This window comes from Pseudopodoces humilis, chromosome 1 (assembly GCF_049639895.1).
Source record: "Pseudopodoces humilis isolate 2021_Gansu_Grassland_sample_001 chromosome 1, ASM4963989v1, whole genome shotgun sequence".
Lineage (NCBI taxonomy): Eukaryota > Metazoa > Chordata > Aves > Passeriformes > Paridae > Pseudopodoces > Pseudopodoces humilis.
In genome coordinates, this window is record NC_142200.1 from 69,870,629 (window position 1) to 69,887,666 (window position 17,038).

The 17,038-nt window shown below is 36.6% G+C and overlaps 1 protein-coding gene across 1 annotated transcript; it reads right to left on the minus strand.

Moving 5' to 3' along the window:
- Nucleotides 1-324: 324 nt before the first annotated feature.
- Nucleotides 325-15,728, minus strand: LOC148185113 (ATP-binding cassette sub-family A member 13-like). Its single transcript, XM_088055644.1, has 7 exons — nt 15,564-15,728; nt 7,695-7,843; nt 6,831-6,859; nt 5,490-5,653; nt 3,248-3,344; nt 2,054-2,187; nt 325-338 (listed from the first exon to the last, which is right to left on the minus strand). The coding sequence occupies exons 1-5, from the start codon at nt 15,638-15,640 to the stop codon at nt 3,332-3,334; spliced, it is 432 nt and encodes a 143-aa protein (XP_087911770.1). The 5' UTR covers nt 15,641-15,728; the 3' UTR covers nt 325-338; nt 2,054-2,187; nt 3,248-3,331.
- Between the last annotated feature and the right edge of the window lie 1,310 nt (nt 15,729-17,038).

A 17,038-nucleotide genomic window follows, 5' to 3' on the forward strand; every position in this document is an offset into this window, starting at 1 on the left:
ATGATGATAGATTATACTTCCACTGCAATGATTCTTTATAAGGATTATTTCATTTTATCACCAAATTTCATGAAAACAACGTTTTATAGATAACTTAGAACTTTTAACTGAGTTACCGCTGACAACCTACATACAAAAGCTAGGCATCCAGTCTATTAACTTATTAAAATTACCTGTGCATAGAGTTTGAACTTGCTGACCTCAGAAACAAGATACAGTTTAGCTTCATGCTGTGCAGAATTACAGCCCTCTCCATTATGCTCTTTGTTTGCTTCATCTTCTGGGACGAAAGCCAGAGCAGAGCACACAAACTGCTCCAGTGTCTCTCCTGTGGGAATCTGGCAAAGACGAAAGCAATTGATGAGTATTTCAAGAGCGTTGTTGAGTTATCTCTCCTATCAACTTACTTATCTAGTGAAAATAACACATAGTCTCTTCAGCAAGAACAAAGCCCTTTTAACCCAGCCTCATATTCCCAGGCACGTACTTCAAAGTACTCCACATGCAGGTTGCTGTATAAAATACAGTGGCCCCATTAAGCTGCTCATACAGCGGTCAGAATGATGAGACTTGTATATGCAAGGAGTTTTTACCTTGTAGGTACACTATTGTTGCTACTTGTACAATAATTTGCAGGCTGGTGTTAAACTAACTTGACTATGATACAGTACCCCTACAGTAGAATAACTATATTGAAACAACTTCACAAGTATAAAAATTAGTGATATAAAAAGCACTTAGTACAATGATACATCTCAATCAGTGACTACATGCAGCAGACTAGTTTTAAATCAAGGTTGGTCGGTTTCAAGAGAGCGGTCAAGAGAACGTAATTTTTTCCTCACAGACTAATTTTTAAATTCTGTGATGAAAGATTAAATAGTCCCAAACCTATAAATACTATTAAAGCTCACAATAATAATGCCACATATTTTAATTCTGTTATTGCCTTTCTGAGATACTTTACATCCTTGCTCCTTTCAACTTTGATCAGAGAATTCATACAAAGTTTTGCAGGTGTTTTGACACCAAACAAAATGGACCATTAGATACATTGCCTGAAATAAACATTATCCAGACTTCCATATTTGTTTTCATAGTTTCTGATGGTCTTTAATGTTCTAACATAAGCACAAAATACTGAGATGCTAGTTTAAATAGTTAGCAACTGAGCAGCTTGGGATTTCATAGTCAATCATAGCTACAGTTGAATTCAATTCATTTGATCAAACAGGCCACCACTCATATTTTACTAAAAAGCCATTCAAAAGTCAAGGGTTTTTTTTATAATTTACCCATCTGTTCAAATCAGCTATTTTTACAATGAGCTCTTCTAGAATATAACCCTAAATTGTATTGCTCTGCAAAGAACAAACAGATTTCACATAAATACCAACATATTCCATTAAAGAAACTGTGGACCTAAGTACAAATTCAAAAGATGTTTCCAGTTTTCTTCAGTTCAAACCAGACCACCACAACACACCACTTTGGTCTAGAGGACAGGTTAGAATGCACTATCTGAAGAAAGATTTTCTTGTAATGTGATGCATCACCAGGATATTTGATTAAGCACCACTGAGACAACTCAGTCTAGTATATTCATATCAAGATGGAAAAACTGAAAAGAAAGGACTCTTGGTCTCCTTAGTTTACACACAGAAGAGACAGGTATTCTTTGTCCAGCAAAATGAAAAAATTATACCAGACAAGTTAATCCTGACAGACTCAAATCAAGGATTTGGTTTAAAAGATTAGCGGAGCAATCCACAGAATTCTCTACAGGACTGGAAAATAAACTCAGGACTCTGCCATACACAGTTGTGTCTTCAGAGAAGCATAAATTCATTAGTGTACACAACTAGACCTATCAGTATCTTCATGTGCAGAGATTTCAGCTAAAGCTAAATACATTCACTGGATGGGAATGAAGCCAGGATATTTAACAGCCTTGTAGCTGTTTCACAAAGCCAAGCTTCTTTAATACAGGAAAATAAATTTAGGGTTCAAAAAAAAATAAAGAGTAGGACACCAAAATTTTCAACTTATTTACCGCTGTTAATTGGGCTGTATAACTTAGCAGCTTCTCAACACGAGGGCCATCAAAACCAAACCTAGATTCAAGTTTTGCTTTCACAGCAAGCAGATTCAACAAAACATCCCCGAAAGAAAGATTGTACTGAAAACCTGAAAGAAAGGAAATATTTTTTTTATGTAATTATTTCCTTTTATTCATGCTGTTTCTTGGTGGTTCACACTTGTTGAGATCCAAGTACCATATTCCTATATTTTCTGGGGGCAGCAGGATGTGTGCACCTGAACACCAATCTACCTAGGATAAAATCCATGATTACACTAGTGGTAAAGTCAGTTAACGTGATGACATTTCAGCAGTTGATATGGTTATGGTGGGATGCCCCTGCATAGTGATTTCCAGCAAACTCAGTAGGGTGCCATTCTGAGCTCTACAGAGTCATGCAAAGGTGTGTGTATGGACTGGATGTGAATTACTACTGAGATTAAGAGCAAGTGGAGAATACCAGGAGTTTCAGAGAAATCAAGTTTATCCTCTATGCGAGGGCTCCCAGCACATCACCTTTGTCCCACATCAGCCTTCATTTTTGCAGGTGAAGTGGGATTTAGACTGCATATTACTCTAAGCCTGACCTTCCATACCAAGCAGACAGCTGCACTGTGTTTCAGTTTGCCCATTAAACTTGCTTCTGACCTTTTCTTGTTTTCCTGGGGCCAGCCTACCTTTTCCAATTAAACTCATCTTCCATAATGAAGCAGCGGATGGAGAAATGTAACCCTTTTGCTGACAGCAGAATTTACGAGAACAGAGGAATGAAGCTTAAAGTAAAACAGTCATAATGCTTAACATGCATGTCCAAAACAAAACGCTCTCCAATCAAATGGAAGAAACTGTCCCTTGAAAAAAAAAAGTCTGTCCCCCCTCAGACTAACTCAGTCTCTCCAAAATTCATTACTGAAAGACCATTCTAAACACTATGTACTAGACCAGTTTATCTGATGTTTTGTTTATCTGATAGATGCCAGAGTCTTATAATATTTAGTTATTAGTACTGGTATTTAAAAAGCAAATCAGTAAAGAACTGGGTTAGCACTACAGCAATGTAGTTTAGTCCCTATACATCAGGAACTTCACAGAAGGTCCAACAGTTACTATCATATTTCCAGCATGCTAATGAGGTAGTTCAAAGAAAGTCTGAAGAAAATGTCTTACCTTTTAAGCTCCTATCCTGTACTGATGCAGCAGTCAAATTCAGTGTCCTTTTCACTACTTCATAGAAGCTTTGGCCCAGTGGCATCATAGATAAATCCTTCAGTGATGTTAAGATATTGAAAGTGGAAAATAAAACAAAAATCAAGCTCTCTATACATCCAAAAACCTGAAAGGACTTGCTGGAAAGGGACAACCTTCAAGCAACTGAATAATAAAACTTTTTTTTTACTGTTTTAAAACCAGTATTTTATAAAATTAGAGTTTAAAAAAAAATAAAACACAAATTAAGATTTTACAGTTAAAGTATCAGTCAATTTCCATTAAGGAAATGTGTCCTGAGAGGACCAACGAACTCTTAAAACAAAAAAACAACAACAACCAAAAAAAAAAATTTAAAAAAAAGCTGTGAGGAAAAATAAGAGTAAAACTACCAGAAACATTTTTTTTTATCCCCACAAGAAGGCAGGATCAACAAAGAATACTTATATTTTACTTCCCTCCAATGTGCAAGAAAAATATTTTTAAAGCAACATAATGCTTATTCTCACAAGAATTTAAACAAATTGCATTACTGAATGCATTGATAAAAATATATCTATTGAATTTCTTACTAGTCTCTGTCACCTTAGCTGTGAAAAAATTTCCCTGTTAATGTAACTGTAACTTACTACTTAAAATTTATGTCAAATTTACTAATTATTTGCTACAGAGTAATCCTTTCTTATGATGCAAATAGGAATCCAGTTTTCCAGAGTGGATCATCCATTTGAAATGTTGATGAAAAGAATAAAAACAAAAAAAGGAAAACCAACAACAACAAACCACACCAAACACAAAAATCCAAAGCCAGTCATAGATGTGAAAACTCTCTGTTGAGTACCTCTGAGAGACACAACAAACATGGTACAGACTAGAAAGTGGGAAATGTAAATTCAGAACCTAGCTAAATTCTGTCTTAGAAAGGACCTCTAGAATGTAGTATAGTAATGTGAAACTAGTCAAGAAACAAGCACTGGGGTTTTTGTGGTTTGCTTTCCAAATTGCATTAATGAGGGTAAATTTGGTCACTGAAGGGAAATCTTAAAATCCCCAAGCAAATGGAAACACCAAAACCCATACATAAACATTTGAGTCTTCTATGTAGTTTTGCATGTTAATACCTCAGAGAACAAGCTGGAATAAGGTTACAAATTACTCGGGCATAAGGGAAAAATAAATCAGTTTTAAAAATCAAGCACCAATATAGGGGCAATCCGCATATTGTAAGAGAGACTTATTTTCCAGTTTGAAAAAAAGTTATGTGATCATATCCTTCTTATCTGTGTGGGGAGCTATTTTTGTTCTTTTTCTTTGGTTTGGGTTTTTTAAAATTTAAAATAAAAGACAGTGGAATGATAAAGAATGGCAGAACAGCACAGTAATTTCTTGGTCATGATCTTTGGGCCCCTGCTTCCCCATGGCCTAAGGCTGATGAGGTACATGGCCAGTCATGCACAGGCACTCAGGTTCAGAGGGCTTCTCTTGCTTTATGACTATGTTGTCTGACTATAATGACAATTGCCTATCACAACCTGTATCAACAAACTGCCTACCCTGGCAAATACATATCTAACTTTCACCTAACTATTACCTTATTTTACTGAAAACTCCTGTAGATGTGTCTTGGTCTATGCTTTAATTCTATGTCTTCCTCTGAGTTCAACTGTCCTTTACCCAATTCAGAATACAATCTCTGGGAACTCTTTCTTACTGCTTCATTTCTTGCAAGAGAACACCTAAAGCTATTTTGATAACAAGAGGCTTATGAAACAAAATTGAGTAATTTTCCTGATGCTTACCAAATGTTACATACATTCAGATCTGATTAGGATCAAAACTATTATTTTCTTATATTCATATGTATATGTTCTGTCTTTCAAAGACCTCCAAATACATTACAAGTTTCAAAGCCATATTATGTGATGGGCTAATTTCAGGCATTGCTAACATTAAGCTGCTTATCAAAGACTCCTAGGGCATCACTGTTGAGTTTAGCAGAAACAGTAAAACACACTTATAAAGGAATTAGTATGGGTGAAAACTCCTAACACAGTTTTATAAAAAAGCAAAATCTGGTAAAGTGAAAATTTTAGCCTCTTTACACTATTAAGGATGCTTATTTTATTAAGTAGACAGTAAGAAGAACAAGAATTGCAGATAAAATTTTGAATCAGAGCACTTTCAAGAATGTGAAAGTACTTACTTTTGAATAACTTTTAGAAACCGTGTTGTGGAAGCTAACTCATCTTCTGTATAAAAGCTGTTAATTTCAAGATGAGGGAGTGAATGCAGAAGGTTCCAGAAATATGGTTGCTTGTACAGATTTTCTGCTCTAGAAATAATTTTCTCTGCTTCATTCAAATCCATCTTTAGGTGGAAAAAATAAAAAAAATTACTTGCAACACTTCCAATAACAGAAAAAAGGAAAAAAAAAAATTTTTTTAAAAAAAGCAAGCAGATGCCTGTTATTTCCCTGACACTCTTGAATTCTTGAATTTTAAACCATTCAAAATATTTTTTACAAAGTGGAAACATACCTCTAGATTTGGCAATATACCATGTTATTTTGGTGGTATTTTGAGCTTATGGAAGCTTTGTTTCTGATACATCTCTCTGATTTGATGGAAAAATAGAGCTGGAAGTAAAGCTAAAGCATCTCTCTGCTCAGAAGTGCAACCATAGGAAGGATTATCTTCGAGTTCTCAAGCACAAGAAGCTCTTTAGCCCCACAATGAATTTCTAAGTCTAGGGTATAAGGCCTGTCCAGGCCTTGCCATCCTTGCCACACAACTCCTTGCAGGGCTTGTGGGGGTCTCAATAACTTATAAGAATGGCTTTTTAAAGATGAACTGCCTGGGACAAAACAATTTCTTTCATAGGACTAAACAGTTTGAAGGGTGTGCAAAACTCAGTTTTGCTTATCAGTATAAGTTTTTTATTATAAAATCTTTGCTACCTTAAATTAATGTCTCACTAGAGTTTTTTTTGCACAATAGTGACATGACCTTATACAAAAATAAGCTTGTGTATACAAGCTCTGTTTCTAATAATGATCATCTATTGTCAACTTAATATTTTCTTAATAAAGAATAAATACATTATTCCTGTTCTATATTCCATTCCTGAAATTTCATATTTATGTAGCTCATTTCAATCAATGATCTTATGAACAATTTTAAAAATGTTATTATAAAAATGCCATCTAATTTCAATTTATAAACCAGAAATCTAGGTTTCATGAAGTAGCAGTAACAATCAAGATGCACTTTTAAATTACTCCTAATAAGTAAATACCCTTCCAATAGAATTTAGCTACAAACAACCTAGATTGGTTTAAATAAGTAATTTAGAAACCACTGAACATCTATCAAATTTAAAAGACATTATTTTTTCCTTCAAACACATTTAAGATAGTTTACTTAAACATGACAGGATACAAATTTCTAACCATTATAATGAAGATGCCTCAAATGCTAGAACTGTAATTTAGAAACAGATTAGAAATATAAATGTAATCTAGAAATAGTAGGTAAAAAATACTTACAGTAAGAAAAGTTGTGATGTTATGGAGCCCTGTAAAATTAAATATTTTCCTTTAAAGAAAAGCATTATTAACTTTAGGAGAATAAATATTATAAGCAAGAGCAAGCAACGCAAAAAGGATGTTTTTAGAAAAGTAAAGGCACAAGAAGCAACTAATATCCCAAAGATAGTAGTCCATTTGATTTTCTGTGCTTCCCAATAGTTTTATTGTAATCACAAAACCAATTTAAAATACATTGTTTACAGTTCAATTTTTTAGTGAGGCAAAATCATCATATCAACACTAGATGAATGTCATGGCTACTAGACAGCCATGCATGAAAACTACAATTTCACCTAGATTTTTCTCCTTGAAAACTCAGCCAGAGACACAGGGTAGTGGGAGGTCTTCAATGCCCCCCTGGTACAGCAACAAGGCTGTGCAATATGGGTAGAAATAGGACAGGAGACTCAGACTCTGCTATTTCCAGTCTCACTCTTCCTGTGCAAGACTAAGGTCAGCAGGTGTGAGCTACTGTTTTCCATCCCTATACTCTTTAGTACAACAGAAAAATATGGGGAGGGAGTTTTGAATGCACAATTGACCAAGTAACCTTGTACTCTGACTATAATCCTTATCTTTTTAGCTTTCCTCTCAGTGTTTTCATAATTCTCAAGTATAGAAGGGAGCAGTTTTAGAAAGCTACATTTTTTTCTGATAATTTTGATGGCCACAGTGCTAGTAATCATAAAAGTTGGGGTTTTTTTAGATCAGCTAAAATTTTAGTTGCATAATTTTATTTTTAAGGTCAAACTATTCTTTTGTTTGATGGCTGTCATTAACCAATAGGCAAAGAAATTTATTTTTAGAAAAATCACAGCTTACCTAAGACCCTTGAGTTTTCTTCCCATAGCTTTTCTAAGGCCATGGCTTTCTCTGTAGTAACAATAAATTCCTTTGCAAGTTCTTCTATCTCTTCCATGAAGTCTAAATCAGGTGCAATGGCTCTCTCTGGACTACTTTGAGGGATTGCACTATTTTTTGACATAAGGACAGAAGGGACAGGTGAGGTAACACACTGAAATCAAGTAGCTGGAAAATGTGTATATACTGAATGCAATATTCTGATTTTTTTTTAAAAAATTATGCATTTATACAATTTCTCTTTAGTTCAATTAATTGGCATGCAAGTTGCAGCACTGAGTCTCAAAATCTGAGGAAAATAGACACTGAAAAATTGCAGAGGTCACCTATGACAATTTTGGCAGCAGCCAAGAACAGACACATTCAAAAAGTCTTTAATGTTTCTGAACACACTCAGCTCTTCTCCCCCAGATTATCATGTGTCCTGGTGTCAGTTCCTTGATGGGAAAGTTCAAACTTTTCTATTGCAACTAAAGTAACAATTTGTTTTTTCAAATACATGCAGCAATGTAGAAAAACAGTATTTTATCCTTACTACTGGCTTTTTCTGGATTTTAGCTTGCAGACATACCACTGGTAAATGTTGTCTCTGTTATCTCTATCACATTGCTATCTGGTGACTACTCCATAGCACAATTTTCTAACAATACTTTTAAATTAAACCAGAAGTCAGAATCATTTAAATACTTTGTTGCAGGACAAAATTACTTAGACCCTCCCAAAACATCATAAAAAAGAGAATAATTATATTTAGCATGTTACTACGCAGTTGCATTCTGTTTTATCTTCTAGGAGATTGGAATTATCTTAAGAGCTACATCCTGTCTAGAAAAAACGTTATTTTGCATTAAAAACACAGTTAGCTGTCACAGAATCAAAGAATGGGTCAAGTTGGAAGGGACCACAATGGTCATCTGGTCCAACCTCCCTACTAAGCAGGATCATCCTAGAGTACACAGGATTGTGTCTAGATGGTTCTTGAATACCTCCAGTTAAGGAGGCTCCACAGCCTCTCTGGGCAACTTGTTCCAGTGTGGTCACTCCCACAGGAAAGAAGTTATTCCTCATATTCAGGTGCAACTTTGTGTTTATCAGTTCTGCCCATTGCCTCTTGTCCTATCCCACTTGAAAAAACTAATAAAGAGTTGCATTCCTTTCCTGTCAAGCTTTTATGCCAGTACCTGCTTTCAGCACAATTTTTCCTTATTGAAAGAAAAGCCTAATGAGACCAATTCACAAACCAAAGAAAGCTATCAGCCACCACTTTCCCATTCTCTCATTTCTTTTTCCTTCCCTCTCTGACCCTTGATTGTTCAGACATCCACAGAGCTGTTTGCAACGTTAGATTAAGGGAAACAATGAAAATTCAATCTTAAAACAATCAAGTTCTCAGTTGTTTCAGTACAGCTAATTTTGATCCCAACTTGGCCAACAGACAGCAAGATTTGGAAAACATTATCACCATCCTCAGACTTCAGCGGGCTAAAGGCAGAACAATTCCTCAATACATATTTTTCCCTTTTAAATGGAGTTTTTAAAAGCAGATCTCTGTTGTTCAGAAGGTGGCTTTTAGGGTGATTAGAAGTTGCACTTCAGCTATTGTCTTTGAAAACTACCACATATGTTCCAATAATACTGGAACTCCCATGCCCAAAATTTCAGACAGCTGAGAATACTCATGTTCGGCAAAGAACTGAAACACTACCTACATACTGAAATCTTCCTAGCACTCTGCTTTTTGAGCATGAACAAGAGGGCAGCACTTGACCAGAATAAAACCAGCCACATTTGGTTAAGACATAAATCCAATCAGAACTTTAAAGAAAACAAATATCTAGCTCAGTTTCCATGGGATTTTCACACAGAATTTGTGGTGGGTTTTAACTCTAGCTAAAATCACCAGAGTACTTACTTGTTTCTTGCTGTGAGATATGGATTAGGAGAAGGGCAAAACAGGCTTAAAACTTAAAAGAAATAAAGAAATTTTATTAATGGGACTACAAGAACAAGAAACAGAATAAAACCTCCAGAAACCTTTTCTCCCCCCACCCAACCTTTTTCCTTTCCCAACTGACAAGGATTGGAAAGACTATTTAGTTCAATTCAGTAGCATGCAAGTTGCAGCACTGGGTCTCAAAACCTGAGGAAAATGGACATTGAAAAATTGCAGAGGTCACCTACGTCAGTTCTGGCAGGAGTAAATCCAAGGAATAAGGCCCAGCTATTACAGAAGAGAAGGCACATGTGCAGCCTAAATACCCATAGAAATGCCACTTTCCTAAGCACAAGTCTCTCAGTGGTCCAAGAGCAGCTGTTTGGATATGCTGGCTGTGAGCTATTAGCTTTGTGGGGATTTCCAGGTCAGCAGCCATGTCAGCTAGCTGCTATTTGTGACCCTTTTTTACCATCATTGCCAGAGACCTTCCTGTGGTTATTCATGGATCTGAGAACAGCTTCTTTTTGAAGGGGAAATGGCAACAGGCATGACATGGGTTATCATGCTCAGTTTTATGAAAAATACTAAAGTATTACAGAGATCTCATTTGCTGAATATGTGTGATAAGATTAAAGGATTTTATATATTTTCAAAGTGGTAATAGAGGACCACATTTGGCTCCTAGTAAGAGTGCTACAAGTCACTACTGATCTCTTAATTCAGCACAGGTTACACAATTACAGGAAGATGTCAACATCTGAAAGATAAAAACTACACTTCAAAACCAGATGCAGAGACAGTCAAAGCAAACAATTTTCAGACAACGTACCAACAAAAATACTTAATTGTTGTACAGCTACTCTCCAAAAGAGCCTTGAGTGTGTGCTTTCTGGAGCAGAAGGCAATATTAATGCACTTGCATATGCATAAAGGAAGTCCAGCAGCTCCAAGGAAATTCCTTAGCAGCAGTTGCTAGGAACAATAAAGAGGGGAAGCAAGGGATAATAAAAAGGACAAAAGGAGGAAGCTAGTAATTTGTAGGAGAGGATAAACATAATTAGAATTGGGGTGTTAGAAGAAGGAGTTGGAGAATGTTTATATATAAAATTTCATTATCATCCATGGTAGCTCTTCCCTCAACTGTACATTTCCACAAACTTCATGAGAACAGAAATCAAACTAAAGACATATATTGGTACAAGCTTTGACCATGACAAAATGCTGAAAAAGAGCAAAAAGACTGCAACTCTTTGAGCATCATTTCCTAAAGCCATGACTCAGAAACATTAGTTCTGTCCAATTTACTCAGTTACTCAGGATGACAATAAGAACATTTCAGAGTTCATCTGAGAATGCAGCTATGATGTGAAAAGCTATTTAGACCAGTGATTTGCATAAGCATCCCAGCAAGCTCGTTTCAACCTCATCCCTGTCACCACGTTAATAATTTTTCTCTAAAACTGCAAAGCCCCAGCTGGCTTCCATTCTGCACTGTATCAGTTATAAGCCTGGAGACATCAACACCAATACACATGCTGGACAAAAACAAGCTGTCTGTCTTTCACAGAAAGATCTTTCTCTTCTATGTTGATACAATTATAACCTTCCTAAATGCAAGGGACCTAAATATATAAAGAACTAAAAATATATAGTCTTCTTAATTTGCTCTAAAATGAAGAAACCCCATGTTTAAATTTCCTTTTCTCCCCAACTCTCCAGCAAGCTATAAGCAAGGTCACATAAATTGCTTCTATTTCTGTTTTTCAGTTACACAGCCTGCAACTACAAGCTGGCCCAGACAACAGAGTTAATATTGTAGTAAGTTGCTGCAGCCATAAGCTATCTTGAAGAACTATTTCTCATTTGAACATGCACTTCATTAAAGAAAAATCTGACCCTTTAAGAAATTCTTATACAATGACTTTTGCTGATGATTAGACCTTCCTTGATTTTTCTCTTCTATACCTGCTCTTGTATGTGAGTTCTTCAGATGCTACTCCAATTGAGAGCCCAGGCAGGTATTGATAAAGCAAAAGGTTTAGAACATTAAGAAGAAAGGGGCTGGTGTGAGTAGACCTGTCCCAGGAGGGGGCCAAACTAGGAGCTGAGGCAACCCTGGAAGAGTCCATGCCCCCATCAACTGGACACTGTCCCGCAGGACCCCAATCTGCAGGTAGACACAGGTGTGTATTACAGGCTCCAGAAGCAACCCTAACAATGCAGGGTGAGCCCAGGAGCCCAGTCAGGTGCAAAAGGAGACAGAGCTACTACATGGGTATGGGTAGCTCATCCAGAAGAAGTGCCAGAGACAGACCTGGGCTTCTACCACAACTACTGGGTGAGGCTGCTCAGGCTGCTACTACTTGTAGCTAAATAAAGAGAAATAAATTAATGTGCTTGGAAATAAGATTTTAGAGTCTTGCTTTAATGATATTTGTAGTTCTAAGTCTGAGAATAGCTTAACTTTCTCTTAGGTATTGAGAAGTCTAAACTAGATCTAGGAGTCTAGACTGCAGGGACAAATCCCACTGCCCTACTGCCAGGGAATTCAGAGTATTGGCAAATCATGATGTTTCCATGCACATGCATGGAAATGTGTGGGTGTAAGGCCATAGGACTCTGGGCTGTGTGGTTTTTAGCCTAATTGCATGTTCTCAGTTTTACACTGTGCTCCACTAAGATGAGGTGGGGAATGGAATATTCTGGAAAGAGCAGGGAAAAATGTCCCTTTCAATGGGAGGCCCTGAATACTTCCTTGTTCCTCTGCTCTGATACTAGTGGGCGCATCAGGCTAGGGAATCATTTCCATGAGCTGCCAGCCAGCAGCTTTTGTAGTGGCTGAAAAGCAGAGCAAGAAGCAAAGCCACAGAGCTCTTGCAACTGTGTCAGGCATCAGAGAAGGTGGCAGATCTTGCTGCAGATGAAAGTTAATGTGGTTGTAGGCTTCACCTGGCTCATCTTCTCACCATATCAAAGGCTGTTGCCTGAAGGGACAGGGACACATCTGTGAGGGCATAGCCTGCACCAAGAAAACTTCACCCTGGGCTCAGCCCACCCTCCTGGTGGGGGCTTCTCACTAACAAATGGTTATTGGTGGTTTATGGATTCCATGAAGGTTCCAACAGTAGTCATAGAACTAATTCCTCCCAAAGACAGCTACTACATTTAAAGCTGATAGCACCAAAGTGGTACATCCTGTGAAAACAAATGGTCAAGTGTCCATGCAAATTATGCAGTCTCTGACTTGCCCTTAATAAACACAATATTATTGACATAAAAGTGTTCCTTTATCAGACTTACGGTTTGATATAAATCCTTAAAGGGAAAATAATTGGTATTATCTATTGGCATTGTTTCTATGCCACACCATCTCTCCAGTAAACAGGGACAGGATTCAGTTATGTTTGACTGATCAAACTGACCATCTATATTCCTAAGGCTGTTGACAGCCAGTGTAAGTCAGAGCAGCCCTGAGGCTGATTAAATTTATACTGACAGATCTGGTGGAACAGACTGACCTCGGAATAAACTTCATCCTACCTTTTTAGCCTTTTTCCTTACCTAGGCTATATGCTACTCAGTGCAGTCTATTGAGTATATAAATAGGGATACATGCACATATTTTATTTTTCAGTTGAATAATTGAAAGCCACTGAATAATTTTGCCAGTTCTTAAAGTAGGTCTAAGACTGCCTCCAGGAAATTCTTTTCTGATTTTCTTTTGAGCTGGAATATAATTTGGACAGTTCAGTCAAAATGGTGCAAATAATCATGCAGAGCAGTCAATATAGTTCATACTTTCTAGAGATTTAACACATTTAGATGGCATCTAAACTAGTGATGTAAAAAGCTATACTTTTAGGGAACAATTTCTGAAAAGACCAACAGTTACTGTAACTCTGGAACTCAGTTATAGAGTATTGCTACTGCAAATAAGAGGCTACAAGCTTTGTACTGAGTTTGAAAGACCACAGAACGAGTGGGCTTGCCACCTTTGATTTGCCTGAACTTGTCTTGGTTTTGGTTTGACTTGGGCTAGTTTTAACTTTTTTTAATTTTCCTGGCCAGAGAACTTTGGCTATTTGGTACATTTTCACTTGTAATTTTATAACACCATCATAGTTTTATACAGATAGAAATAGCAGGTGACCATTCAGTGCAGAATAAGGTATTTATGATTAACAAAGCAATGCAGAAGAACACAGGCCCAGTATTACAGCAGAGGCTTTGAGAGGTGGGGACAGAGGTGAACTGTGCTGTAGTATAATACTTTAGTATCAGGGATGATAAGAGGTGGGGCACAGACTGGCACTGAGGACCCCATGACTATAAACAAGTCACCAGTGTTCAGTAAAAATTCAGAGCTATAGCTGGACAAAGCCAATTTCTAAGTGTCAGGAAAAAATAACAGGTAGCTAACATATGTAAAAGATACCATATACATTCAGGCGTACCACGTAAATTTGAACGTGTCCCAGAGATGCAGACCAACGGAAACAAACAAAGTAAAAGCACACTAGTAAACGTAAGTGACCCCGAGGACACCTTAAGTGAAAAAGAAGCCATCAACATCACATTCTTCCAGGTAAAGTACTGTATATCAGGACTTGCTGTAACAACCCCATCACCACCTTGTTGACATGACCCAGAGCAGCAATGTAAAGGTGAGCATAACCAAAGGGAAAAGACTAGAAACTCAATAGTCATGTAGCAATTTTAACTCCATTAGTAGGAGGAGGTGGAGGAGAATTTTAATATGGGCATTTTTGTCTGTAAGTATCTTGAGTAATAATGCATGTTGACTAATAGTGGCTTAAATTGTTAAGATTTCAATTCTAGTAACAAATGCTTGCTTTATGTAGAACGTGTCTGCCCATAAACAAGGTTTATTTTGTGTGGTCTTCTGTTCAATCAACAGTTCTCTGCATGTCCAAATAACTGAAGCAGACCATCTACATCAATAGATAAGTATTATGGCATATTATTGTGATGCTGAAGCTTTCCAACTTGCTAGATGCTGAATTTATTGCTACCTATAAACCTTTACAATAATAAACCATAAATAGTTGTTGCTCTGACACACCTGGCTCAGCCCTCTAAGATCTTTTGGTAGATATTATCAATTTTCCAGGAATAAACATATAGTTATGAATGTATATATTCTGATTAGCTAACCCTAATTTGACTTTATTGTTATATATTTTGAAAGGCTGTTTATGACTATACCCTTCAGCCAAGTTGCATAAGTGTCTTTGCATCTCAAGAATTCTTGAAGTAGATGAAATTACTTCATTTCTTAAATAAAAATCCAAATTCAAACCAATCTTTTTTCTTTCTACATTCCAGGATCCCATGACAAGGACTTCTTATGGGTAACTTCTTCCAAATTCTTTCTTATTACAGAACTTCTACTATTCCTTATTGGCTCTTTGTGGGTCTTACATAAAAGTTATTTTTGTTTTGCTTTTCTGGGTTCACTTCTTCTGCCATGTATGCTCCCAAACTCTTCAAAGTTTAAATCCACATATAATTTTGGTGTTCAGCTTTACTCTCATATAATAAAACTCTCTAGTAAAGGATCAAAGTATATTCTCACATAGAAGCAGCAAAAGGGAAAGAATATGACAAGGTGCCTCTACAATTTTACCCCCAAAGAGTGTTCAGTATTCAAAATCAGCATAAAACACCCAAGAAATGCAAACAAAAATTAGCAAGACGTATGACTAAGACCTTACATATTTTATCTTATATATTATATATAAGAACACCAAAGGAAACTTTTAGCACAGAATAACAACGTTCTTATTTTTCCTGTCTACAAGGCAGTGGGAACCTTTGCTATAAAAAGAGATCCACTGTGATGGTCGCATCTTTGTCAAATTCAAATAACTTACCTAAAGCAGCTGTGTCTCTGTGTTGTGTAACTGGTATTCCGACATCTTGAACCAACATTACAGAAAAGGGTCTGCATGAAAGGATAAAGACCCCAACTTTACCAAGTTCAAATCACGAGCTTCTAAATAACCTAAAAAAACCAAGCAGCAGCAGAAGTAAGACCAGTAATGTTGCATTTGCAAACTATACCATCACATTGTGTTCCCTTGTCCTAAAAGGCTTATTTGTCACCTGTAAGCAATGAAGCTGTATCAATATCAGGTGTTTCATTCAAGAAAAATTCAGTCATCACAGAAATGGGTAACCTCTGTGTCAGATTGTGACAACAATCCACATGTGACATTGACAAAAGGCAATCTTTGAAAAGCTGATTTTCCTGGTCGTAACATTATTGCAGTATCATGTGGTTGCTAGCCTCTCTGATCAAAATCATGTGATCAGGATTGGAATATAGACTTCTGCACAAAGTGCTATTTCCTCTTTTCTCACAGGCTTTTGAAAAATGAAGGAACTGGTATTCAGCAATGTCTGAACATGCATCAGTCAAGACTCTCTAAACAGCCACTTTTCCCATCTCTGGAAATATCCATATCTCTCCATAAAGTAAATGTATACAGTGCAGGCTAGATTCTCTCCAGATATTTCAATGTACAGATCTAGAATTGTTTTACCAAACTGATTTTTAATGTAGCTAAAGCTGGTTTATCCCTGTTTTACTGGCATTGGTGAATAACAGAATAATAAACTGAATAGTTACAATATCATAAATATTTCTTTTCTAAATGAAGTCATATTTTGAAAAGATAAAGGCAAAAATAGCTTTATAAGGTGGAGGGAGTCAAAACAAGTTCTTTAGTGTTAAAGGAAATGGAAGATTGTAACAAAATATCAATTCTCAATCCCAAGAAGTGGGTAGGGGTAAGGTTCATCTTGTCTAATTGTAAATATCCACCTCTGAGGCAGTTATCTTAACTACATTACACAATAGAAAGCAATAAATACAACTAAAACCTAAGTAATCTCCCTTACTCCAAAACTGATGTTTAAATCTGATTGTCTTACCAATCAGATCTTAAACTTTGTATCTCTTTCCCACATAAATACAGCTTCCTCAGATCTGTAGCTGGACAAGATTGAATCTCTACTGTAGGACTCTTTCCATTGACTCCACTTCATTTAAGTCCCCCCCCTTCTAGGATGTCTTTAGTGTTTGCTAAATACTTCTTCAAGTAGAGGCAACCAAAATAGAAGACAAATGAAACAAAACATACAGTTTTCCTTGTATTTTGGGGGCTCCTGGAAGCGGATGGCAGCTAGAATCAAGAAAAGTACACATGGCCACAGTATTTCAGTGAGAGAGAGGACCTGAAAAAGGAAATTAGAACATCATCAGTCTATAGAACACGGGGTTTGGGAACAAATCATTAAAATTCATATGTCATTTAATTTAAAATAAAAACATTAAATATCCTCT